Source organism: Bos taurus, chromosome 7, assembly GCF_002263795.3.
Source record: "Bos taurus isolate L1 Dominette 01449 registration number 42190680 breed Hereford chromosome 7, ARS-UCD2.0, whole genome shotgun sequence".
Classification (NCBI taxonomy): Eukaryota; Metazoa; Chordata; class Mammalia; order Artiodactyla; family Bovidae; genus Bos; species Bos taurus.
Window position 1 is genome coordinate 5,120,319 of NC_037334.1, and position 26,255 is coordinate 5,146,573.

Genomic DNA, 26,255 nt, shown 5'->3' on the forward strand with positions numbered 1-26,255 from the left:
ACATAGCTTAAGAAAAACATCTCTAAGAAAAACGCATTGGTTAGGTCAAGGCAGAACCAGGTGTCCTCAACACATAGTTAAAAGAAGCCTCTTTTAATTTTGTGTAGAGAAGGAAGACAATGTCTGCCACTTAAAGTTTATTTCCTCCTGCCGCTTGGGGACCTCTGGCCTTCCTCCCTGTTACTCTCATGTACTAGAGGTGGTTGGGTGGACAGATGAGGAGCTAGTAGAGGGGGAGCCACCAGAGAGGTCTCAATGTCCTTGATCCCTCTGAAGAACTCCTTCCCAAAACTCCTTCCTGAAAGACCACTTCAACGGGCAACAGGCAGCATTTGTTGACCGACAAAGTGATGGAGTGACTGAATGCAATTTTCCCACAGTGAACACCTATTCTTCAAAATCCACTTCAAATTCTCTTTGAGAAACATCAGAGATCATTTATTGAATGGACATAAATGTTTTTTTTTTTTTTCCTTGCAATCTTCTACACATTCATCAAAACCCTCCTCAAATGTCTCCATGAGGGGCATCAGGGAGTGAATAATGTGTATGCAAATGGGCATCCCTGGTAGTTCAGATGGTAAAGAGTCTGCCTGCAATGCAGGAGACCCAGATTTGATCCCTGGGTTAAGAAGATCCCCTGGAGAAGAGCATGACTACCCACTCCAGTGGGTATCCCACTCCATGGGATTTTCCGGGCAAGAAAATCCCATGGACAGAGGAGCCTGGGGGGCTACAGCCCATGGGGTTGCAAAGAGTCAGACATGACTGAGCAACCAACACACACACTTTGTATGTATTCTTTAAAAATAAAAAATGAATGAGGGGCTTCCCTGGGGGTTCCAGTGGCTAGGACTCCATGCTCCCAATGCAGGGTGGCTGGGTTTGATCCTTGGTCAGGGAGCTAGATCTCACGTGCAGCTAGGAGTTCACACGCTACGACTGAAAAAAGACCCCACGTGCTGCTACTTCTCAGTGGTGCTACTGGTGAAGAACCTGCCTGCCAACGAAGGAGACGCAAGAGATGCGGGTTCGATCCCTGGGTCGGGAAGATTCCCTGTAGGAGGAAATGGCAACCCACTCCAGGATTCTTGCCTGGAGAATCCCACGGACAGAGGAGCCTGGTGGTCTGCAGTCCATAGAGTCGTAAAGAGTCAGACACGACTGAAGCGACTTGGCATACACATACATGCCTCTACTAAGACCCATCGCGTGCTGGGCTTAGTCATTCAGTCGCGTCCGACTCTGCAACCCCAGGGATTGCAGCCCGCCAGGCTCCTCTGTCCATGGGATTCTCGAGGCAAGAATCCTGGAGTGGGCTGCCATTTCCTCCTCCAGGGGATCTTCCGGACCCAGGAATCGAACCCATGTATCTTACGTCTCCTGCATCGTCAGGCAGGTTCTTTACCACGAGTGACACCTGTGTCTGCTAAGTAGCTCTTTGTGACACGGTAGACTGTAGTCTGCCAGGGGGAACCCACTAAGACCCAGCACAGCCAAATAAATTAAATAAATGTTTTTTTAAAAATTGAATAAATATTGACCTACAGCATTATGTCAGTATATAATATACATATATAATATAATATATATTAGTTCAATATTTCTATACCTTACAAAATGGTTACCACTATGTATCCTTTAAAACATCCTCAAATGATCCTCTGGAGGCATCAGAAAGTCCTGGCTGAGTGAATGAAAAATGCTCTTATTGGTGGAAAAGATGTTCTTATTAATAAATGTGTTTGTTAAATGAGCTAATGGATCGTTTCCTTGCCAACTCCTACTCATCCCTCAAGATCCTCCTTAGATACCCTTCAAGGGCATCAGATCTCTTGACCACATAGAGGGTAGCTCAGTTCTTCTCAGGCTAAAGGTCACTACCCACCCTCCCCACAGAAGACGGAAGCTGAGGGGGTGGGGAAGTTCTGTGGTTCCTCCTGTTACCATTTCCTGGGCAGGGGCGGGGGGGCCTATGACCTATCCTTCCTGCCCCTCCTCAGTTTGTGGGGCATCTGAAAGTGGGATGGTGCTGGGGACGTACCTCAGTTGTGCTTCTGGGGCAGCTGGGAGGGCTTCCTGAAGTAGGTGGCAGGCAGGCCAAGAGAGGTGGGCGTACAAAGATTTGACACGGGGAAGGTGGGCTGCGGTGAACCTCAGGGTGAGCCTCCAACTGTGACCTCAATAAGGGTAGAAACAACACCTCACACATGGCTGGACTCCTGCTCATACTGCTGCCACAGTTCCTTGGGGAAAAGCCCAGCCCTTCAGCTCAGCAGTCAAGGGTCTGGTCCACTCTGCCATCTTCATCTCTCACATGGAGCCCCAGACCTGCCAGTTCATCTTGGTGTTCCCCAAAGCGCGTCCCCCAGACTTTTGCTTCTCCTTTGACCTCTGTTGGGAATGCCCTTTAGCTCTACAAAGCCAGTTTAATACTTCCCTTCTCTGGGCAGCCCTCTCTGGTCCCCCTCAGAGCCCCCCAACCTCTACCCCTCCCTGCAGCCAGCCCCTAACCCCCAAGGAGCTGCGAGCATCTGTATCTAGCTCTGCTCCACCCCCTTGATGTTTTTTCAGTGGCTGCTTTAGCTTTGGGGGGATGGGAAAGAGGTGTGATAAGAGCAGAGGTCACTGAGAGCCCCCAAAGAATGACAAATCGTACTGGCTGTCTGGTGGGCAGCAACCCTTGTTTATCCTTGGGCTCAGTTGCGCAGTCATGTCTGACTCTTTGTGACCCATGGACTGCAGCCCATCAGGCTCCTCCATCCATGGGATTTTCCAGGCAAGAATATTGGAGTGGGTGGCCACTTCCTTCTCCAGGGCATCTTCCTGACCCAGGGATGGAACCCGCGTCTCTTGTGTCTCCTGTATTGCAGGTGGATTCTTTACCACTGAGCCCCTGGGGAAGCTCCATTTATCCTCACTTTAGCCCATTTGCAGATGAGGAAGCTGAAGCGTGGGAGGCCTGACTTTCCTGGGGATAGGAGGTAGCCCTAGGGCATGAGCCTTGCTCATGGAAGCTCAGCCCCACTGTGTGGGGGGCTCTGCCTCGGTTTGCATCTATGTCTTTACCTCTAGCCAGGGCCCTGAGTAGGCTGAGTGTCTCTGGACTCAGTCTTTCCATCTGTAAAATGGGGCGCCTGGGATAAGAGTCTCAGGATCACTGAGGGGGGGGCCCATTGATTTACCCTATCTCCAGTGGTCTCTTCCATCTTTATATTTCTCTCTGTGTGTCTCTCTCATTTCTCTCTCTCTGTCTCTGCCCCTCCCCCAGACCTCACAGCTACTCCGCCCCTGGCCTGGCCTGGGCCCTGCTGCCAGTGAAGGCTGTTCTGTACAGGATCACAGGGTCCCCGTCCCCACTGTGCCAGGCCTGGAACACTGCCTCTTTGTTCCAATGGCTCTGACTTCATGGCCTGCTGGGCGCCTGACCCTGGCCGGCCCAGCTGCCTCTCGGAACTGGCTCTCAGAAAAAGTGCTTCCTCCCAGCCACCCCGGGCCTCAGTTTCCCCAGATGCTTTTCCCCAGGAGAGACCCTTATCCTGTTTTTTTGTCCACCTGGGTTCTGAGAACAGCTTTTTTTTTTTTAAAGGTGAAAATCACACAACATATAATGAACTGTGTTAATATATACAATTCAGTGGCACTGAGAACATTCACCATATTGTACAATGATCATCTCTATTTAGTTCCAAAACATTTCCAGCATCCCCAAAGGCAACCCCATCCCCGTGAACAGTCACTCCTCATCCCCTCCCCAGCCCCTGGCAATCATTCTACCTTCTGTCTCTGTGGATTTACCTGTTCTGGACGTTTCGTATATACAGAATCGTACAACATGTGGGCTGCTGGGTCTGACTTTTTCCACTCAGGATGTTGCTTGGGGGTGCTATCCACTTTTTGTAACATGAATCAGCTCTTCTCTGTGGACATTTTGGACTTTTGTTGACAGTGGGGAGAGAAGATCAGAAACTGAGACAACGCCTCCCCACCCCAGTCCCCAGCCTCCCCGTCTCTGGCAGAGAAACAGATACAGAGAAAAGACTAAGTTGAATCTAAAGGAAACAAGGAAATTCTTCAGACACGGGACCCAGGGTGCCCTGAGGTTTGAGTCTGGGAAACGATGAGGTGGACATTTTGGGGGGGGTCCAGTGTACAGAATGCACTTCATAACAATTTTTCAGCAGAGTGAACTCTGATGTCCAAAGGCCCCTGGCCTCTCATTGAGCTCCTGGATCTCAGAAGTGGGCCAGAGAGGCCTGGCTGCTGCTGCCAAGTCACTTCAGTCGTGTCCGACTCTGTGCAACCCCAGAGACGGGAGCCCACCAGGTTCCCCCATCCCTGGGATTCTCCAGGCAAGAACACTGGAGTGGGCTGCCATTGCCTTCTCTCAGAGAGAGCTGGAGACCTAGCCAAGTACACAGAGCCCCAGGCCACCCACGGGGTTCTCACCTGGTGTCCGGCTCCCGTCTGGAGCCAGCAGAGAAGACCCCAGACCCTCAGGGGGTATAGCTCAGGGTCTAGGGCTCAGGTGGGTTTGTGGCCTAGATGAGGCCACCACCCCCAAGCTGACTTCCTGGGTTTCTCTTTCACTTTGACTTGCCCTGGGAGGGGCCGTGTCTCATAACTTTTTTTTTTTTTTTTAATCTCTTTAGTCTTTCTTTATCAGCTTCAGCGTGTTCCTGGGTGAGGCAAGACCCGGTGGCTGGGGCCTCACCGGCAGCGCAGAAGTTCATCTGGGGCTGCTGCCCTCTTCAAGGACCGGATGGGGCAATGGGGGTTCAGGCTGGTTGCCCTCCTTCTCCTCTTGCGCCACAGACAGGGCGGTGAGTCCCCTCCCCTGACAATTCGCCTCTTCTTATTGGGGGTGGTGGGGTTGTGTGTATGTGGAGGGCTAGTTCCAGGGTTAGTTCCATGTCTTTGTGCCTCAGTCTTTCCCTCTGTCAAATGGGACATCAGTAATTTTGACTTCTGATGTCAGGCTTGGGCATTTCCTCTCCGGTCTTAATTTTTGACTTCTAATGTCAAGCTTGGGCATTTCCTCTCCGGTCTTAATTTTGTCTGCTGTATTTTGTGCTTAGTCACTCAGTCATGTCCCACTCTTTGTGACCCCATGGACTGTAGCCCGCCAGGCTCTTCTGCCACTGGGGTTTCTCCAGGCAAGAATACTGGAGTGGGTTGCCATGCCCTCCTCCAGGGGATCTTCCTGACCCAGAAATCGAAGCAGGGTCTCCTGAACTGCAGGCAGATTCTTTACCAGCTGAGCTACCATGGTGGAGTGGGCTAAATCTCTGAATCTTTCCCACTTGCCAGAGTTTAGTGAGGAGTAGCTAAGGAAGGGAAAAAGAGCAAGTATGTATATAATAGATATGTATCTAGTGTATGTAACATACATACTCTCTCTCCATCTTGTGGACTCCAACGGGAAAGGACTCAGCCCTTTCTAAGAGCCAAGTCTGGACTCCGATCCCAACTCTGCTGTTGCATAAACTTGGATAACTTCCTTGTGCCTCAGTTTCCCTCTCTGTAAACTGGAGATCAGCAAGGTTTTGGGACTTTTGGAGGTCAGGCAGGCCTAGAGACCAGCAAAAGGGAGGGGGCAGAGGACACCGAGTTGCTTTAGAGGAGCAGCCTGAGAAGCAGATGGCTGAATGGATGGATGAATGGATGGGCAGATGCATGGATGGGTGAGTAAATGGATAGATGAGTGGATGGATGAATGGATGTATAGGCAAGTGGGTGGGTGGATGGATGATGGATGTGCAGGTAGATGGAAAGACGGATAGATGACTGGATGGATAGATAAGTGGATGGGAGGATGGACAGATGGATAGAAAGCTGGATGGATGGGTGGGGGGTGCATAGGTGGGAAAGTGGATAGGTGTGTGGATGACCCCTGGGTGAGCGCCTCTCCCTCTGCAGTGAAAGGCTGAGACTGTCATTATCTCTTCATTGCCTTTGCAGCTGAAGCCTGCAGTACCGTCGGATGCTGTTTTCAGAACCCACCATACCCAGATGCAGACTCAGGTCTGGGCAGTTCCCCATCGTGGAAGGGAGGGCTGCTGCTGGGCTCTGACTGACTCCTCCCTAGCAGCCCCTCCCTTAGCTCCTTCCTGCTCAGCCCAAGACTGGGGTCTTGGGAGCCCTGCCCTGACGTCCTGACAGCCTGTCCTCATCAAACTCAGTGCAGTCATCCACCTCTGTAAGCTTTGTCTGCCCCCTAACAGAGTCACAGGACTGTGTGTCTGTCCGGACTGGTCAGCATGTGGGGTTAAGCAGCCGCTAAATATTTTGCCTCCCCTGAAGCAAGCATTGCTGGAACACTCATGCTTATAACAAATTCACTGATCTGCCCCTGGGCAGGCGTTTCATCTATTCTTTTGTTCAAGAGATATTTACTGAACAGTTACTATGTGCAGACACGGTCCTGGATGTGAAGGAATCAGCTGCGAACCCAGCTGTCCTCTGGGGTCACAACCTAGTGCAGGGGGTGGACGACAGTCACACTAATGCATATCCTGTGTATAATGATGTGCTATGAAATAAACAGAGCAGAGTGGGAGGTGGAGAGGGAAGGGGCTGCTTCAAATAACCTAGTGTTTGAGGCGGTGACTCTGAAGGAGAAATTGGAATGTGACGATTTGGGGCAAGAGCGTTTCAGGCAGAGGGCACAGCACATGCGAAGGCCCCGAGGTAGGAGTGAGTCCGATACGTTTGAACACCAGGGAGGAGGTTGAAGTGGCTGGAGCAGGAAGTGCAGGGGAGATGGCAGGAGACAGGTGGGAAGGGCAGTGGAAGGTGCTGGAAGCCACAGCGCGTTTAAGCTGGGGTACTACTGGGTTACATAAGTGTCACAAAGATACCTCCCTGAGTTGAGTCAGTGTGGGGACACCCCTCCCTGACACTGTAGCCTATTCTCAAACCTCCAGGCTCAGCTTCAGGCCCCAGGGCCCCAAGCTGCTACCGGGTGTTCAGCAGCGCTGGTTATGAATGTTCCTGGGAGTACGAGGGCCCTGCAGCTGGAGTCAGCCACTTCCTCAGATGCTGGTGAGGACCCTACCCTTTGCTCCGCAACGGCTGCCTCTGCTCTCGGGGTCTGTGCCCCTTCCTGGGCCTTGGCTGGGGCTCCGTGTTGTGGGTGCTCAGCACAGGTGGGTACCCAATTTGGGCGGCAGTTAGGACCCCTCTGTCCTTCCTTCCTCCTCGCCCTCTCACTGACTCATACTTCTATTCACTCATCCACCCATTCATTTCTTCCTTCCCTCCGTGACAGGCTTTGTTAGGAGACTCTGGGGTCCTCTAAAACCCTTAGTCCCAGGCTGATCCCCAAGAAGCCCCCAGGCTGGGAGGAGGGGTGGAAGGGGCAGGAAAGGACAGTGGGTTGTGATGCACGTCATCCACCGCGGCCGCCGAGACCCAGCATCAATACCTTCCTTCCCGCAGCCTCCAGTCTGGCCGCTGTTGCTACTTTGCCACAGGCTCGGCCACCAAGCTGCAGTTCTCCGACCAGGATGGCATATCCGTGCTCCACAATGTCACTCTCTGGGTGGAATCCCGGGCCGCCAACCGGACAGAGAAGTCCCCCAACGTTACCCTGAACCTCTACAGCTCAGGTCAGCACCCTGCTCTCCTCCCCACGACCCTCTCCTCACCCAGAGAAGCTTCTGGTCCCCAAGCCAAGACCTGAGCCGGGGTTGGGGGGATTCTGGGTCTCTGGCAAGGGGTTGGATAGTGCCAGCTGTTTTCCCATCCAACACTGCCCTATGACTTGGCAGAGTCTTTCATGGTTCCCTTACCAATCCCCTACTACTGGACATTTAGGTAGCTTCTGGTTTCTCCTTGATACCGTAATGCTCCCAAGATCCTGTTGGGTCTTTAGAATCTGTTTTTGTTAATCAACAACACACGCTTGGTTTAGATGTATTGAGCTACCACTGTGTGCCATGCTCAGTCATAAAGGACACGGATAAGGCCAAAGGAGGTCAGAGCCCAGGGCTGGGACGAGGGAGGGGTGAATGAGGCACCCTCCTTGGCCACAGAACTTAAGGGGGGGTGGTGGCGAAAAACCTCAGTAGTCAAGATAAACGGTATCAGGATGCAATGTTTAAAAAAATTAATATTGACGCAAAAAAAAAAAGAAGCCATGACGAACAAAATATCAAGATTTTAAATAAAGAGAGGATCTGACCCTGTATTTGTACAACCCTGCCTCACTCTCCTCACCCTAATCCAAACCCTATCCCTGCTTCATGGAGCCCAGATTCAAGCAGGGTGATGAACAAGGCTTCATGGAGCCCAGATTCAAATAGGGTGATGGACAGGGAATGATCATTACACATGATGAGATACTGCTGGCAGAGCAGGAAGGCCCCTGGTTCAAGCTGAGTCCTTGAAGGATGAAAAAGATCCAGCAGGAATAAAGATAGGGAAGTGTGGTTTAGGCAGCAAAGTGCCAAGGCCCTGAGGTAGAATCAAACACCATTGACCAAAAGACAGGAAGGGTGACAGATGTCTCTCCTTAGGTCAGGCTCCCTGAAGTGAGTTTAAAAAGCTAGCAAGAGTTCCCCGATAGTCCTCCAGAAACATAGAACCAGTTAATTAATTACTCTCTCATCAGCAATTTACAGAAATATGTCTCACCATAGCTTTGCCAGCAATGAGTATTAATATTTTAAAGATATTTTTACTAACAGGATCCTGTGTATGAATCTTGACTCTTTGACTCATAGAAGCCCAGGCATAGAGGGGTCTTGCTGGGGTGGGCCTTGGGGCTTTCTCTGGACCGGGAGGATCACGTGCAGGTTTTCTGGGATTTTCAGGACCAGCAACTCACACACACGCCTGCTTCCCTTCCCCAACCCCCACCTCTGCTTCCAGTTAAATACGACCCTCCCCCAGAAAACATCAAGGTGTCCAAGTCAGCAGGGAAGCTGCGTATGGAATGGGAGACCCCAGCCCGCCAGGATGGTGCCCAGGTACAGTTCCGGCACCGCACACCTGGCAGCCCGTGGAAGCTGGTGAGTTTATTCCCCGGATCAGCGGTTTGGACAGGGCACAGGGCACCTTCACATTTCCCCCATCAGCTTTGCAGTCTCTGTATCTATCACTCCTTCCACCCGGCCTCCACTCTTGCCCCATAGTTAGCCTCTGGGGTTTGTCTCTGACTTGAAGATCTGATTACGACTGCCCTTGCTCACACAAACCAGGGATTGAACCTGCATCCCCTAAGTTAGAAGGCGGGTTCCTAAGCACTGGGTCACCATGGAAGTCCTTCATTTGCTTTTCCAAGGATGTCCTCTCGCTGTTCCCAGATCCAGTCCAGGGTTCTGTGTGGCATTTAGCAAAATAATTGTTGAAGATTTCAAAAGAGCTAACTAATATTTTCAACACCAAATGTAAAATCATGGATAAATGTGATCTCATTTTAGGGTGACTGTGGACATCAGGATGATGCTGGCTTCGGTGAGAATAATAATGAATAATGACAGCAGCAGCAAGTTAGCACTAATTAGGCACCCACGGTGTGCTAGTGCTAAGTCGCTTCAGTTGTGTCTGACTCTTTGCGACCCTATGGACTGTAGCCCACCAGGCTCCTCCGTCCATGGGATTCTCCAGGCAAGAATACTGGGTGGATTGCCAAGCCCTCTGCCATGGGGTCTTCCCAACTCAGGGATCAAAACTGCATCTCTTTACTGCAGGTTCTTTACTGCCGAGCCACTGGAGAAGCCCCCACTGTGTCGTAGGCCCAGTGCTAAATTCTTTGTAGACTTGTGCCCCCTTGTAGTTCAATGCTGGATGATTCCCACAGGGGAGGAAACACAGGCTTGAGAAGCCCAACAAGGCCAAGGTCACATCCCAAGGAATGGTATTGCTGAGACTTGAACCCCAGACAGTGTGAGAAGTGGGTGATCCCTGAGGCCCCAGAGCACAGGACCTGGCCTATTCTGACTGTCCTTGTCCCCAGGGTCTGGCACGCAGGTACCTCTCAAATAATGCATGAACACAGTTGGCACTCAATAAGTGCACGGACACAGTTGATGCTCAATAAGCGCACATACAGTTGGCGCTTCATATGTACATGGTGGCTAAGTGACCATCCCAAGCTCTGGGTACTGCTAGCTGTGGGACAGCCCCTTGGCCTGAAGTCTGTTCTGCTTCTCCTCAGAGTCATGCCTCTGCCCCTTGGAGATGGACATGGCCCAGGAATTCCAGCTGCGGCGGCGTCTGGGGCCAGGGGTCCCCAGAGGTCCCTGGAGCAGTTGGAGCAGCCCTGTGTGCATCCCCCCTGGTGAGAAAACCCTGGGCCACAGGAAGGGAGACAGGCATCCGAAAGATGGTAGTGGGATCAGAAATAAGGTGGCGAGTGTTAGCAATAAGGTGATGGGTGTTGGAAATAAGGTGGCAGGACAAATTAGGGGAACCTGGTGCCAGGTGACAGGGCAGTGAGAGAGTTTCACTTTATATAATGCAGCCAACCTGTCATCTCAAAAGAAAACATTTCTTAGTCCTTCTCTCCTTCCGGTTAGTTTGGCGGGTTTTGTTCTCTGAAAGCTGAACAGGGAGTTGATGGGTGCATGTAGCTGTGCTGTGAAGATGGATTTTCCCAAACAACACAGGAAGCTGGAGCCTGGGCAGTTCCAGAGTGGACATGTAGCCCAAGGTGGGGGTGCAAGGGAGAGAAGGGGTGACTGTCGATATTTGGCCCCCACCCTTTGAACTGGAGCTTCCTCCTGTCAGCCCAAGAGTGTACCTGCTGGGAAACAGCTCCAGTAGTTGTTTCCAGATTTGTCTAAAAAAATCTGTAGTATTTAAAAAAAGGACATGATATAAAATTGACCATTTGAACCATTTTAGCCAATTGCATCAAGTATATTCACCCTCATGAGGTGGATCTCCATGTTTGCAGATTCTGAAAACTATGTAACCCGCAGAATCCTGTGTTTCATGGGAGGGAGGGAAAAGGTCCCATGTCTTCATCCAGGGTCTGCAGGAGGTTGTGAGCCAGGGCACCACCCCCAGTGTCACTGTCTTGCTGTCTCATTGCAGAAACCCCTCCACAGGCTGAGGTGAGGTTCTCAGTAGAGCAGCTTCGCCCAGATGGGAGGAGGCAGGTGACCCTGCATGAGCAGGTAACAGGGTTGTCCTTGGGCTGTGGGTTAGCCTGGGAAGAGAGAGAAGGCAACAGGAGGCTAGAGTGGAAATGTGTAAAGCTCAGGGAGATGAACCGTGAAGGTGACTGAGACCGGAAAGACTGTAGGTTGAAATCTGAAGGCAATGGGGAGCCGTGGTAGGTGTGTGAGCTGAGAATATGGCTGGACTCAGGTGTTCACAGGCTCCCTGTGGTGGCCATCGGGAGAATAAATTGTGGGGGGCTCAGGTGGAAGCTGGGAGGACAGGAAGTAGTTGACTGGAGTTGGTCTGGATGGGAGATAATTTCTTTGAAGTCCCCCAAACAATTCATTAAGTATAGTCAAATGTACCTATTTTACAGAGAAGGAAACCGAGGTACAGAGGAAAAGTCTTCTGCCTGAGTCAGGGGCAAAAACATATGTTTCAACCCCTGATTTCACCATAATTGATTCAGCCAGATCCCCAGTGACCTGTCACAGTGAAGTTACAGGGAAGCTCCTTCTCTTCCTAGGTTTCCTATAATTTGAATCCTTTTTCTTAGAAAAAATTTCCAGACTTGAGGCAACTGGGTTCAAAGATGGAAACTTTCTTTTTCCCCTGGCTTTCAGTGGGTTTTGCCAAATTATTCCCCCCTTCCCCCAGACCAACGATCAGTGAACGTGTCAGTTTCCCAACAGTCTTGCCAGCACTGAGGTTTACTAGTTTGTAAATTTTTGCTCAAGTCATCACCTGGGCCTGTGGATGAGTCTGTGTTCATGGGCTGAATCCTGATGTCAACCCATGGGGACAAGGAGCATGTTCAGGTCCCCAAAATACCATCTCTCACACTCATGACAGCTGCCCCAACTGGAGCTTCCGGAAGGCTGCCTTGGGCCTGACTCTGGGATGGAGGTGACCTACCACATCCATCTGCACATGCTGTCCTGCCCATGTAAGACCAGGGCCAAGAGGACTCTGCGCCTGAAGAAAAAGCTCGTCCTCTCGAGTGCTGCCTATGATCTGGCCGTCGTTTCCCGGAATCGCTTTGGCCTCGGCCCCAATCAGACATGGCACATTCCTGCCTGCATCCACTCAGGTGCCTTTGGCTGGGTGGTGGGAGGGCCCCTTGGAGCTGAGCGCATCTGAACCTCAGCTAGACTAGGTCAGACAAGTGAAGCACAAAAATTTAAGGGGGTGTCTAATTTAGGAGTGTATCAAAAGTTAGTCATCAAAAATGCACAGTGTTTTTAAAAAGGCATAGTGTTATAATGGAATGGTTCAAAAAATAATCTCATGGGCAAACTACAGCTCAGGTCAAACATTTGGTTTTGTAAATAAAGTTTTATTGGGACCAGAGGCAGGATCAGAGTGTCAAGTGAGGCAGGGTTGTACAAGAACAGGGCTGATCCTGTCTTCATTTAAAATCTAGGCAATTTGCTCACTTTATATACAGGTATATGTATATTAAGGGCTTTCCAGGTGGTGCTAGTGGTAAAGAACCTGATTGCCAATGCAGGTTCCATCCCTGGGTTGGGAAGATCCCCTGGAGGAGAGCACGGCAACCCACTGCAGTATTCTTGCCTGGAGAATCCCATGGACAGAGGAGCCTGGGAGGCTATGGCCCATAGGGTCACAGAGTCGGCCACAACCGAAGCGACTTAGCATGCACGCAGGCATATACATATATTAAATATATACATATATTTACATATAATGAAAAAATAAATGGTGATGATGTGGATAAAAAGGAATCCTTGCGCACTATTGGTAGTAATGTAAGTTGGTGCAGCCACTAGGGAAAACAGTATGTAGATTCCTCAAAAAATTAGGACTAGAACTACCATGAAAAGTGAAAGTGTTAGTTGCTCAGTCGTGTCTGACTCTTTGCGACCCCATGGACCTGCCAGGCTCCTCTGTCCGTGGAATTCTCCAGACAAAAATACTGGAGAGGGTAGTTATTCCCTTCTCCAGGGGATCTTCCCAATCCAGGGATCAAACCCAGGTCTCCTACATTGCAGGCAGATTCTTTACCATCTGAGCTATATGATCCAGCAATTCCACTTCTGTGTATTTATCCAGAGAAAAGAAAAACATAATTGGAAACAACATATTCACCCCTATGTTCATTGCAGCGTTATTCACAATAGCCAAGATATGGGAACATCCTAAATGATCATCAATGGAGCAAAAAGATGCAGTGCATGTATACAATGGAGAACCACTCAGCCGTAAAGAGAGTGAAATGCTGGCATTCGTGACAGCAGGCATGGACCCTGAGGATATTATCCTTAGTGAAATAAGTCAGATGGAGAAAGACAGATAGGCTGTAATTTCTCTCAGATGTGGCATATAAAAACCACCCAACAAACCAAACAAACTAACTGACTAACCAAATAAATAAACGGACAAACCAAAACAAACACATAGGCAGAGAGAAAAGAGTAGTGGTTACCAGAGGGGAAGAGACGGGGGAGGGGAGGGGTAAAGAAGATCAACTCTATGGTGACAGATGGAAACTAAATTTTCCATGGTGAGCACACAGTAGGGTATTCAGAAGTTGAAATATAATGTTGTACTCATGAAACATACCATTATAAACCAGCTGCTGCTGCTGCTGCTGCTAAGTCGCTTCAGTTGTGTCCAACTCTGTGCGACCCCATAGACGGCAGCCCACCAGGCTCCCCTGTCCCTGGGATTCTCCAGGCAAGAACACTGGAGTGGGTTGCCATTTCCTTCTCCAATGCATGAAAGTGAAAAGTGAGAGTGAAGTCGCTCAGCCGACTCTTAGGGACCCCATGGACTGTAGCCTACCAGGCCCTCCACCATGGGATTTTCCAGGCAAGAGTACTGGAGTGGGGTGCCATTGCCTTCTCCAGTATAAACCAGCATTACTGCAATAAAAAATAAATCTAAAATTTTAAAAATCAAGATTTATGTGTATGTATATACACATATATTTTATTGAGGAAAGGTTCACATGGTAAAATGAACCATGTTAACAAGCACACTTTGGTGCACTAATCGCATTCAGTGTCATGCAACCATCACCTCATCTAGTTCCAGGACATTTCATCACCCCCAAAAGGAGACCCTGCCCCATTAGCTGTGACTTCCCATCCCCTCCCCCAGCCTCTGATTATCTCTGATCTCGTTTCTGTCTCTGTGGATGTTCCTGGGCTTTTTTCATAGAAACTGATCCTATGCTTTGTGATCTTTTGTGTCTGGTTTCCTTCACTCAGCCTGATGTCTCCAAGATTTAACTACATTGTATCGTGTGTCATGCTTCATTCTTTTTTATGGCTGAGTAATATTTCACTGTGTGGATGGGCCACACTTCGTTTATCTGTTTTTCCACTGATGAACATTTAAGCTGTTTCCATTGTTTGGCAACCCTGAACAGGACTCAGTACATATTTTTCCATTCATTTCTATTTTAAAAAATATTGCATTAAAAGAACATTGATACTGATAACTGAATTCTTTGACACCTCCTTAAATCTCATGCCCAAGATAAGTGCCCTGCTTGCTTCACCTTAGTCATGATCCTGCTGAGCACCCAGCAGGGTGATTACGATGATGCCCCATTTCAGAGATGGGACAACTGAGGCTCAGACAGATGCAGCCACTTTGCCAGGGCGGCACATCAGGGAGTCTGTCAGTTCCTGGTCTGGTTTGGGCCATGGCCTTGCTATGTGACCTTGAGCTGGTGGCTCTCTGTCTTTGAGCCTCAGTTTTTATATCATTGATATAATTTGATATTGATGTGGCATGATATTGATACGATTTATATCATTGATCATGGTGACTGTAAAACAGCCCTGGCCTGGTGCATACAGTCAGAACTCAGTCAATGACAGCTGTTCTCTCTAGAACTGGAAGCAGTACCCACCTCTCAGGTTGGTGCTGATACCCCTGTTGTAGGGAGTGGCAGAGATGAGCCCAAGAGGGCTGAGTGGGTGTGTCCTCTGAGCGCTGGTCCGATGAGGAGGCCCCTCCCCCACCACAGCCACCCACTGCCGCAGCGCGAGGCCGGTGGTGGGCGGCCAGGCATCTGCTGGAGCGTCTGCTTACCAGCCTGGCAGGGTAGAAGTGGCAGCATAGGGAGCTCTGATGGTGGGCATCCTGGCAGAGAACCCGTGGTCAGGCTGGGGGAGGACTCGATTCATTCAAACGGCCGCTGCTGTCCCCTTGGGGCTCAGCCCCTAACTCGGCAGCCCCCAGCGCGGGGAGACAGAGTCAGATACAAACACTCCCGGCCCCCTGGGGGTTAGAGTTTGCCGAGAGAGTGGGATGGGGCTCTCAGAGCCTTGGGTGGGTGGTTGGGGGCGGGGCATAAGACCCCTGGTCTGACGTGCCTCCCTTGTTTTCTTCCAGAACCAGGGCTTCTGAATATCAGTGCCGGAGCCAACGGGACTACCATACGGTGGCCAGCCCGGGCCCAGGGAATGAGGTACTGCATCGAGTGGCAGCTCCAGGGCCAGGAGGAGAACCTTGCCGCCTGCATCGTGACGGCCCCCCAGGACCCGGACGCTGCTGGGACGGGTACGGTAGTTTTGGTTACCCTGCATCCTCCATTACCACTCCCAGTCAACTCAAACCTATAGGCATCCTCCATGTGGGGTATCTGAGGCCCAGAGAGCTCTTGCTACTTTCTCGAGGTCACACAGACAGGCCAAGACCTGTCAGACCCTCCTACTCGCACAAGTCTGGAGTTTCCTGCTGCAATCCTGGTTTGCCAGGGCTCAGCCCTGGGCAGGTTGCACCCTGGCAGGAAATGAGTCTCACGTCCCGGGGTGTTTGTAAACACTCACTGGTGCCAGGAAAGGTGGCAACTAGCAAGATGCTACTGGCAAATTAATGAGGCCTCTGGAGGGAAAGAGGGGGTACTGAATGGCCCAGGCAGCCTCTTGCTCTCTGCCCTGGTCTTGGCCAGGTCCCCCAAAATCCTCAGTCTTAGCCTGGCCCTCCAAGAGCTTCCAGCCAGGGGAGACAGGCTGGACACAGACATCCCTGGCACCACAGAGTAAGAGCTGTGCTGGGATGCTTTGGGAGAGGGCAAAATAAAGGAATCCTGGAGGAATCCTGGAGGAAGGCACATTGGTGCAAGGGTTTTGAGGCATGAGTAGGAGTGCTCTAAAAGTTCCTGGTAGATGGCACAGGTGCAAAGATGGTGACACAACCTGTATACTGGCCTGGCCCTTGCTTATTCTTCCAGCAACTCACAGCTGGAGCCAAGAATCTGGGGCATTGGAACAGAAGGCATGTTACCGCATCACCATCTTTGCCTCTGCACACCCAGAGAAGCCAACCTCATGGTCTACGGTCTTGTCCACCTACCATTTTGGAGGCAATGGTGAGTGGCCCAAACCTGCAGGGTGGTCTCCACTGATCAGTGGTCCTTGGATATAAGGAATGGGGAATACCATTTAGAGGCACCTACTGTCTATCAAGGGCTGGCCAAAAGCCACTTAGAAGTCAGCTCAGTCAGGACATCCCTGGTGGTTCAGTGGTTAAGATTCTGCTTCTACTGCAGGGGGTGTGGGTTCAATCCCAGGTCAGGAAACTAAGATCCCACATGCCAAAAAAAACCCCAAAAAAGTCAACTCAATTGACTTCTAAGACACCCCAAGAGGCACTGCCCCATTTTATAGGTAAGAAAACTGAGGCTCCGAGAGGGGAAGTGATGGTACCAGAGTAGTGCAGCCAGGATTTGAACCCAGACCCACTTGACTTGGTGGTCATGGTTCCCTGGGTCTCTGGACTACCGTCCAGCTGGGGAGGCGGAACATGCTGAGCCAGCACCCTTGGAAATGACTGTGGCAATGGTGTGATTGCAGCCTCAGAGGCCGGAAGCCCACAGCACGTGTCGGTGAGGAAACTCAGCCAGGATTCCGTGTCTGTGGACTGGACACCATCTCTGCTGAGCACCTGCCCTGGCGTCCTGAAGGAGTATGTTGTGTGCTGCCAGGAGGAGGACAGCAACCAAGTATCTGGTAGGGGAGGCAGCACGGGCCTGGCTTGCAGGGGAAGGGGTCTGGGCTGGAGTCTGCCTTGCTATGTGACCCTGGGCACCTCACTGTCCCTCTCTGGGCCTTGGTTTCCCCACCCATAAAATGATAGAGTTGGACTCATCGTTTGATTGACCCTGACGGCAACTCCCATGGAGCAGGAATGACTGTCCCCATTCCACAGATGGGGAAACTGAGGCCTGCCCAGTTTCACCTGCCCACCTGGGATTCACCTGCCCAAAGGTTAAGCAAGATTGGATTTGAACTCAGGTGCCCCTTCCTGCCTCGTAAGAGGGAAAGAAATGAGGATGTACAGGGCAGGTCTCACCAAGGCAGGATCTTCCTGTCATTTCCTGCACTGGGAGCCTCATTCTCCCACTGGGTAGCACTGCCTTGCAGATACAGCCTCATCCACCCATCTCCTGCAGCAACAGGCCAGCAAGACCATGGGTTTACTTCCTGCCTTCTCTGCACAAGCCCCAGCACAGGGCAAGGCATGATGCCAGGGGTAGGGGAGGGGGGATGGGGGGATGGGGGCTCTCCAGATTCAGACGTAGACGTCCTGCCACCAGTCTGGTCACCCTGTGATGTTTAGAGGGAGTGTGCATTCGCGCATGCACTGTCAGTCGCTCAGTCGTGCCTGACTCTTTGCGACCCCGTGGACTGTAGCCCGCCAGGCTCCTCTGTCCGTGGGATTCTCCAGGCAAGAATACTGGAGTGGGTTGCCATTTCCTACTCCAGGGGATCTTCCCCACCCAGGGATGGAACACGCATCTCTTGCATCTCCAACAAGTAGATTTAGAGGGGATAAACAAAGCCTAATGGGAGTTGGTGACGCATTCCGGCACAGCCAGAAACAGCCCCGTTTGCTGAAAACCAATTTGCCAAAAGCCAAATTGCTGAAGATTCATGCACCAACTGCCCATTTGGCCAAATGTACCGACTTCCCTGAAATTTCTTTTGAAGAATAGTCCTCGTGGATATTTACAAAGAATATGGATTTAGGGTTCTAGGAATTTTTTTCTTCTGGACAACCACCACCAATTGTATTCTCATTTTAAAGATTTTTATAAGGTGCTTTATTTTTTTAAGTCAGCCCATTCCACAAACAATTGTTGAGGTCCTACTGTGTGCTGAGGTGCTGGGGACACTGTGGGGAAACAACTTAGACAAAGGTAACCCCGACCCTGACCTGAAAGATGGGAAAGAGGTGAGGGAGGAAACCATGCAGTCATCTGGGGAAAGGGTAAACGCGGCCAGGGAGTCAACCAGTGCAAAGGCCCTGAGGTTGACGATGGGACCTGATGGCTTTAGGGAGCTCTGAGGAGAAGGCACACATGGCTGGCAGAGAGTGGGCTAGGAGTGGGGGAAGGGCGTATTGGTCAGAATTTGAGAAAAACAGCATCGTTTGCTGAAGATTCTGATGAAGAATATTTTTCCAAATGAACTCGAGGTGAATGGGTGCATTTAGGGAAGAGTTTTCCACAAAATGTCTGTGAGCCCCCACCCCCATCCTCACCTCCCAGGGTGGAGCCCAGAATAAAGGGGGTCTGGGAACTCACGGCTGCCTCCCGTTCACAGAGCTGCATGTGAAGCCCACAGAGACCCAGGTCACCCTCCAAGGCCTGCGGGCTGGCACACCTTACAAGGTGCAGGTTCGCGCAGATACAGCCAAGCGGAGGGGTGCCTGGAGCCAGCCCCTGCGTTTCACCATCGGTGAGTGAGGGGGTGAGTGACAGTCGCTCAGTCGTGTCCAACTCTTTGCAGTCCCATGGACTGTAGCCTGCTGGGCTCCTCTGTCCATGGGATTCTCCAAGCAAGAATACTGGAGTGGGTTGCCATTTCCTTCTCCAGGGGATCTTCCCAACCCAGGGATCGGACATGGGTCTCCTGCATTGCAGGCAGATTCTTTACCATCTGAGCCACTAGGGAAGCCTGAATGGAGGAGGGTGGGGGGTGGACCCTGTATTCACCCAGCATGCATTGCCCCACATCCCACATCAACAAGCATTTCTGCCCTGACCCTCCAGATTTCCATGCTCCCCATGAATCTCCCTCAGGAGCAAGTCACAGGCTAACCTGCTCCCACCTCCTTCACCAGCTTCCTCTGCTGTATCTTCCTCCCATAAACCTTTTCTCACACTCCCATGTTCTTGCCCTTGCAGGCCTCTGCCTAGAATATTTGTCTCCTTGTCAAACTCCTGTTCACCCTTCATAACTCAGCTCAAAAGCTCTCTCCTTCAGGAAGCCTTCCAGGCTTCCTTCTGCGGCATTCCCCTCCCCTCCAGCTGTGATTGCCCCGCCTACCTAGCCTGACACCTTGGGAGCAGGTGGGGGTGTCTTTCTGGGCTCTGCCTCCCCCAACCTTGGAGCTACTGAGGAGAGGGAGGGAGCAGGGGTGGGTATTTATTGAGGGAATGAATGCATATGAATGAACATCTCTCATCATAAACATAAGGAAGTCGGTGGGCTCTGCTGTCTTGGGGCATGTGGAAGTGGGAGATTTGGGGACCGAATGACCCCTATTCTTGCCATAGTCCTTACCTGTTGTCCTCGCAGTGAAATCTGGTTGTAAAAGAAGCAGTGAGTCAGACTAGGTGTGTGGTGGACAGGTCTGGGTCCAGGGGGGCAACCACACGAGCCCCACCTGCAGGTGATCAGCCCTACGGTGTCCTGAGCACTTAGTGTCCCAGGGCTTTATCCCACAGTCACAGGGCAGGCCGGGCCCCGCTTTCCAGAGGAGGAAACTGAGGCTCAGAGCAGCTCGCGCTGCGCCAGGGTCAGCAGTGAGCTGATGGGGGGCCCGCCCCTGCCAGTGCTCCCCCTCAGCGAGAGGCAGAAGGTGTGTCTCCCTCAGCCCAAGCTCTTCTGCTCCTAGAAGTCCAGGTTTCTGAGTTGTCCGACTTGTCCATCTTCCTCGCATCTTTGGGGAGTTTCGTGAGCATCCTTCTCCTGGGAATCTTTGGGTACCTCGGCTTGAACAGGTAACTTGCACCCCCTCCTCTGAGATGATCTGTAATAGTGATAGTATGAATAATAATAATTGTTAGCCCCAAATAGGTTTTTATGTCCACTTTCAAGATGGGGAAACTGAGGCCCAGATAGGCCCAGAGCATCCAGCAGTGCTGGAATTTCAACCTGGGTCTGCCAGTTTCCCTCTGCTCTGACCTCTCAGCCGCATCTTCACTCTCCTTATTGTAACCTAATGGAGATGAAAAAAGTAAGTCAGAACAATTAAAAAGTAAGAACAAACAGAAGCACTGACTGGTTCCCCTCTCTCCTCAGGGCTGTAAGGCACCTGTGCCCACCCCTGCCCACACCTGGTGCCAGCACTGCCATCAAGTTCTCTGGCAGCCAGGGGAAGCAGGTAAGGGCCCCTCTTTCTAATTCCAGGTCTTGTTTATTGGGTCCGTATCTGGATTAGGGCTCTGAAGAGTAGTGGCCATGTGTTAACTCATTTTATTCTTTCCAAACCATTGGTGCAAGGACTCAAAAAAAAAAAAAAAAACCCTACCCTATTTTATAGACAAGCAAATAGAAACCCAAAGTGACCCTCATGTGGATCATTTCCTAGTAGCAGAAACAGAACTCAAATGACTTCACAACATAACCTGATGGGAAAAAAAACTCTAAGGTTGTGGGCTTCAGGCATGGCTGGATCCAGGAACTAGGACTCCATCTCTCTGGGGTGCTAGCTTCCCTGCAGGCTTCTTTTCCAGGCAGGTTCAGCCTTCCTCTTGTGGAAACAAGGTATCCCTTTTTCCCATTAACTGCAGCGAAATTCTGGGCCATCACTGATTGGCCCAGCTTGGGTCACATGCCCATCCGTGAGCCTATCACTGGAACCAGGGGGCTGGAATGCTCTGATCGACTGGGCCAGGATCACATGCTGATGGCAGGAATCAGCCTGGGGCTACTGCCCTGCCCAACCACATCACTCATCAGAGGAAGAGAGACAGTTTTCCAAAGAGAAATGGGGAGCCCTTCCTATTGATCCTTGAATTGGCCTCAGGATTTTAGAGAATTTAGCCGGAAGGGACCTGGTCCACTCCATCCTTGTGTGGATGGGAAATAAGGCCCCGCCCACAGCCTTGACCCCGCCCTCCCTCTCCAGGTTTGGCAGTGGACCAGCCCAGCAGACTTCCCGGAGGAGGTATCTCCACAAGAGGCCCTGATGGTGAATATATCCTGGGAAAAAGGCGAGGGAGCTGACATGGGCACACTTGGGACTCTCAAGGAGAAGACGGAGCTGCCTCTGCATGCCCCTAAGCCAGCCCTGGACTTGAAGGACAGGAAGCAGATGCAAGGATGCCCTGAGGCTGGGGCTCCGGGGCCTGGCTGGCAGGACGGTCTGGTGGAGGACAGCCTTGCCCAGGCGGCTAGGTCCCCACTGCTGATCCTGGGGGGCCTAGGGTGGACCCCCAGGTTCGGTTCCCAGGGAGAAACAGGAGCGTCTGCCTCCTCCTACAGAGAAGCCTGACGACTGCCGCCACAATGGCTGGTTATTGTTTACTGCATACTCAGCCTGCTCTTTCCAGACACTCAGGTGATGCCCCTGAGTGACATGGCTGTCCTATGGACCTAGTTTAGTGAGCCTCAGTGAGGTTCAGAGAGGGCTAGTGGCTGGCCTGGGGCCACACAGCACACGCAAGACTCTGATCCACGCCCAGTGGCTCAGACTCCATCCTTACTCCCCGGGCTTTGGAGCCACTCCCCTCCATAGACGCTGACTCTGCCCAGCACCAGCTGCCACAATCCTATGGTGGGAACCTTAAAAACCACCTTGAAACGGAAGTTGCTGCCCAGGGCCAGGACCTGGCATCCACGGAGTAGGGCGCTGTGGTTGGCCTGTTGAGGGGGTGTGGGATAGACTGAAGGGGGGCCCAAAGAGGCTCAGGGTGATCCCAGATCCTGGGCTGGGTGTCCTGTCTGAATGGGGAATCTGGGTGCTGAATTCTCTGTTGCACTGCAGGGTCTCCAGGCTTGGATGACCCAGATGTGGGGGAAAGAAGGCTAAACATTCTGAGGGAGGTGATGGCCCCTCCCTGGCCGCAGATGTCTCGCCTGTAAAGTGGGGGTGAAAATATAAAATAAAAAATAATAATAAAATGGGGAGGTCGCTGCTGCTGTCACTATATCTCATTACAAAACTGCTGAGCAGTTCCAGAGGTACTTGGAAAAGTTGGGAGTCCTGGACATATATGAAGAACCAGAGAAACCTAATAGTGCTTTGGATTTTTTTTTTTTTTAAAGCATCACTCGGGAGCTGCTACCCCAGAAAATCCAGAAATAGAGCTGCTTTGCCTAGGACTGGAAAAATTGAAAGAGAAATATGAAGTTATTGTAAGAGAAAATGAAAAACTGAAAACTAAGGAGAAAATTCAGTAAACCTAGGGTGGAGAGGAAGAAACTACCTTGCTATAAGCCACAACGTCTTTAGGAAGCTATAGATTATTGCATTAGCAAAGAATGCAATGCAGTCATGAATGGGAATTAAGTCTTAGTTTTCCAGTCATTTTAAAGGTTTAGATAAAAAGAGCTTTCACTGGATTTGATTGTATTAAATATTAAAAATCATTGAGTGATTTTAAAAAGATAGGATTTTAAAAAAATAAAAAGATAGGATTTTAAACTTACTGAATCAGTAATTAAGTTTAATAGTTAACTGCTTTTGTTACTATTCAGTTTTCTTACCCCATTTAGAATAAAATTCACCCAAACTCCAAAAATTAAAAAATAAATAAGGGTGATGATCATGTAGACCTCACAGGCTGGTGGGGCAGGGGGTGTCTAAGGCTTAATAAATAAATAACAGGAGGAGGTTTGGTTGCTCCCAACCCCATTCCTCTGTCCAGGGCTCCGGCGAAGACCTGGGATTCTTCGCTCATCCTAACATCGAACACCTGCAGCAGAGTTTTTACTCCCCAGACACACCTGAAACCACAGCTTCCGATACTTTCCCCGACCAGACCTTCCCTCATTCTTAAACAAGTTGGTGCTGATTCCCTCTATGGCCACCAGGTGGCAGCAGCAGCGCGTGTCTCCCACGCCCAGTCCGCCCAGCCCCCTCCCACCTCCCAGAGAGTTTGCAAAACACACTCTTCCGGTTTTAAACACGGACGGGATAGAGATTAAAACTCAGAACCACTGAATTTTGTGGCAAAAGATGAGACCTCTGGGTGAAGAAGGTCTGGCAGCCGGTAGGGTCGAGAATCAAGAGGTCCTGGCCCTTCTTCTTTGGGGTCTTCTGTTTCCCCATCTGGATGGGGAAACCTGTGCCCTCCGCTAGATAAACCCTCCCCTAGATAAACCCTCCCCTAAAGATCAGCCCTCCTCATTCCTGAGGGCTGGGCTGCAGCCTGAGGAGGAGGCCTGGACAGTGGCAGGACCAAGTGGACAGGATAGAGGGGATACTGGGTCAGCAGCCTCATGAGAAAGACCAGAGTGACCCGACCCCCAGAGGCTCAGAGCTACCAAACTCAAGTCCAGAGTTCCCCTCTCCCTCACCCAACATACACATGTACATGGTGCTTCAGGGAACTAAATGCCCCCATGCTGGCCGTCCCAGTATGGGACCCAGTATTGTACCCACTTAGGTGGCCCTTGGAGTTGGCAAACTCACCTCCTGGTTCCATGGAGTTAGGAGTTTGATATTTATGGAGCACCACTGGAAATTCTTGCTGAAATGAATGGAGAAAATGAACACCCTGCTTGTATTCAGGGAAGGTTGAACATGCCTGGAAGAGAAGCTTGTGGAAAGGACAGCGACGCAGAGAGAGGGCGTCCTAGTTCCTGGATCCAGCCATGCCTGAAGCCCAAAATTCTGGTTTTTCTTGTTGTTAAAGGCATTTTGAGCTCTGTTTCTGCTGCTAGAAAATGACCCATAAGAAGTTCCTCTCTGGGCCTCTACTTGCCCATCTGTGTAATAGGAGAGGGCTCAGGGCACTGGCTTGAGGGCCCTACCTCCGTGGGTTGGGCGATCCTACTTAGCAGAGCCCTGGCCCAGTGTTAACTGAGCACTTGCTGTGTCTTCATCATTCTAGGGCTTCTCTGAGTGTTGATTCCTCAGCTGCTCCCAGCAGTTCCAGGAATCAAGACTATGGTAGACCCTGTTTCATGGTCTCCTTCCTTCCTTGATTCAGGAAATCAGTATCGCACATCTACCGTATACCAGTTCCTGTTCTGCACGGGTCAGAATTGATCTAGTCATGAGGGGCTCCTGGTTGGGTAGGGAGGACAAAAGCTAATCTAATCATCACAAAGAGAGTTACAATAAACCTGGGCGAGTGATAAGTGAAAGTGTGAGGAAGAGAAGTGAGGGAGGGCTTCCTGGAAGAGGTGGTGCTGGGGCCACATGGTGAAGATAGGCCAGAACAGCAGGAGCAGAGGCCCTGTGGCAGATGTGGTCGGTGGGGAATAGATGGGGGTGGGGATAGAGGTCACAGCCTCCAGCGGCCTGGGGACCTAAGTTTGTGGGGGGTTGGAGGGGAGGTTCTGGAGCAAGAGAGGTGAAGGATCTCAAGAGACAAAGAGACTTATCCCCCCATGAATCAAGATGCACATTTCCATCAGGGAGACAGGCTGCCTCAGTTTACCTCCCCAGATAACCTGCTTCTTCTGTCACTCCAGCAGCCTCTGGGTAGTTTGGTCATAAAGAGATGTTGTCTCTGCCTCTTCCCTTGAGCCAGGATGGGGCTGGGATATCAGGGATCTCTGGGGTGCAGGAGGTGACACAGAACAACCCTGGCCTGGCCTGTTATGTGACCCTGCCCTCACCCTGCAGATGCCAGGCCCTTGGCCTGAAATGAAATGCCCTTCCCCTAACTGTGCATCTTTGCCCATTCATCTTTTTTTTTTTAAGGCTGTATCCACATACCACACTATTCACCCTTTCATTAAGGGCTTTCTCCAGTTGCAGTGCTCAGGGCTGCTCTTCACTGTGGTGCCCAGGCTTGTCATCATGGGGGCTTCTCTCATTGCAGAGCATGGGCTCTAGACACACACGGGCTTCAGTAGTTGCAGCTCATAGGATTTTGTCGCCCACGGCATATGGACTCTTCCTGGACCAGGGATCGAACCCATGCATCGGAAGATGGATTCTTATCCACTGTAGCACCAGGGAAATCTAATCTCCTTTCATTTGTTAAAATTTATTTTGGCCTCGAGGTATGGGAGATCTTAGTTGCCCAACCAGGGACTGAACCCATGCCCCCTGCAGTGGAAGCAGAGAGCCCTAACCACTGGACCCTGGGGGATTCCCTCACGCTTTTATTGATTGATTGATTTTTTTCAGCTGCACTGGGTCTTTGTTGCTGTGCGAAGGCTTTCTCTAGTTGCGGCAAGTGGGGGCTACTCTCTGTTCCCCTACACGGGCTTCTCATTGCATGGCTTCTCTTGTTGCGGAGCACAGGCTCTAGACACACAGGCTACAGTAGCTGCGCCATGAGGGCATTTGAGGCTTGAGGGCTCTAGAGCGGGGGCTCGGGGGTTGTGCTCACAGGCATGGCTGCTCTGAGGCATGTGGAATCTTCCCGGACCAGGGATCGAACCTGTGTCTCCTGCACCGGCAGGCATCCTATCCACTATACCACCAGGGAAGTCCCCTTATGCTTTTAAAGTGAAAAATTCAGGGGCATACACAATGTTATGGAACCATTATTACTATATAGTTCCAGAGCATTCCCATCACCCCCAAAAGAAAACCCTAACCCCATGACCAGTCACCCTCATTCCCACTCCCCCAGCCCCAGGCCACCGCTAATCTGCTTTCTGTCTCTATGGATTTGCCTGGACATTTCATATAAATGGCATCATATAATATGTGATCTTTGTGTCTGTTCTTTTGTTAAAGAAACTCAGCTTGGTGTTTTTCAGGTTCATCCACACTGTAGTGCATATCAGAACTTCATTCCTTTTTTTTTTTTTTTTTTGCCGGTACTGCAAGGTTCGCGAGATCTTAGTTCCCAGACCCGGGATTGAATCCAGGCCAGCCCTGAGAGCTTGGAATCCTAACCAACTGCCAGGGAATTCCCCACTTCATTTCTTTTTATGGCTGAGTAATATTTCATTGTATGGATGGGCTGCGTTTTGTTTATCCATTTATCTACTGATGGACACTTGGGTTATTTCCACCTTCTGGCG

General features: G+C 51.0%; 1 protein-coding gene and 1 long non-coding RNA gene across 2 annotated transcripts; one reads left to right on the top strand and one right to left on the bottom strand.

The window, feature by feature from the left end:
- Positions 1-1,673: 1,673 nt before the first annotated feature.
- On the bottom strand, positions 1,674-4,643 carry LOC132345674 (uncharacterized). Its single transcript, XR_009495140.1, has 3 exons — positions 4,450-4,643; positions 3,799-3,936; positions 1,674-2,180 (listed from the first exon to the last, which is right to left on the bottom strand). It is a non-coding gene; the product is annotated as an uncharacterized lncRNA (long non-coding RNA).
- Positions 4,644-4,665: 22 nt separating this feature from the next.
- IL12RB1 (interleukin 12 receptor subunit beta 1) lies at positions 4,666-22,227 on the top strand. The gene is made up of 16 exons (XM_002688570.6): positions 4,666-4,823; positions 5,962-6,024; positions 6,927-7,044; positions 7,441-7,610; positions 8,875-9,014; positions 9,426-9,459; positions 10,163-10,285; positions 11,044-11,126; positions 11,965-12,202; positions 15,481-15,648; positions 16,322-16,459; positions 16,944-17,099; positions 18,696-18,830; positions 19,993-20,098; positions 20,400-20,481; positions 21,229-22,227. Exons 1-16 carry the CDS (start codon positions 4,763-4,765, stop codon positions 21,592-21,594), a joined length of 2,181 nt encoding a protein of 726 aa, XP_002688616.1. The 5' UTR covers positions 4,666-4,762; the 3' UTR covers positions 21,595-22,227.
- Positions 22,228-26,255: the final 4,028 nt, after the last annotated feature.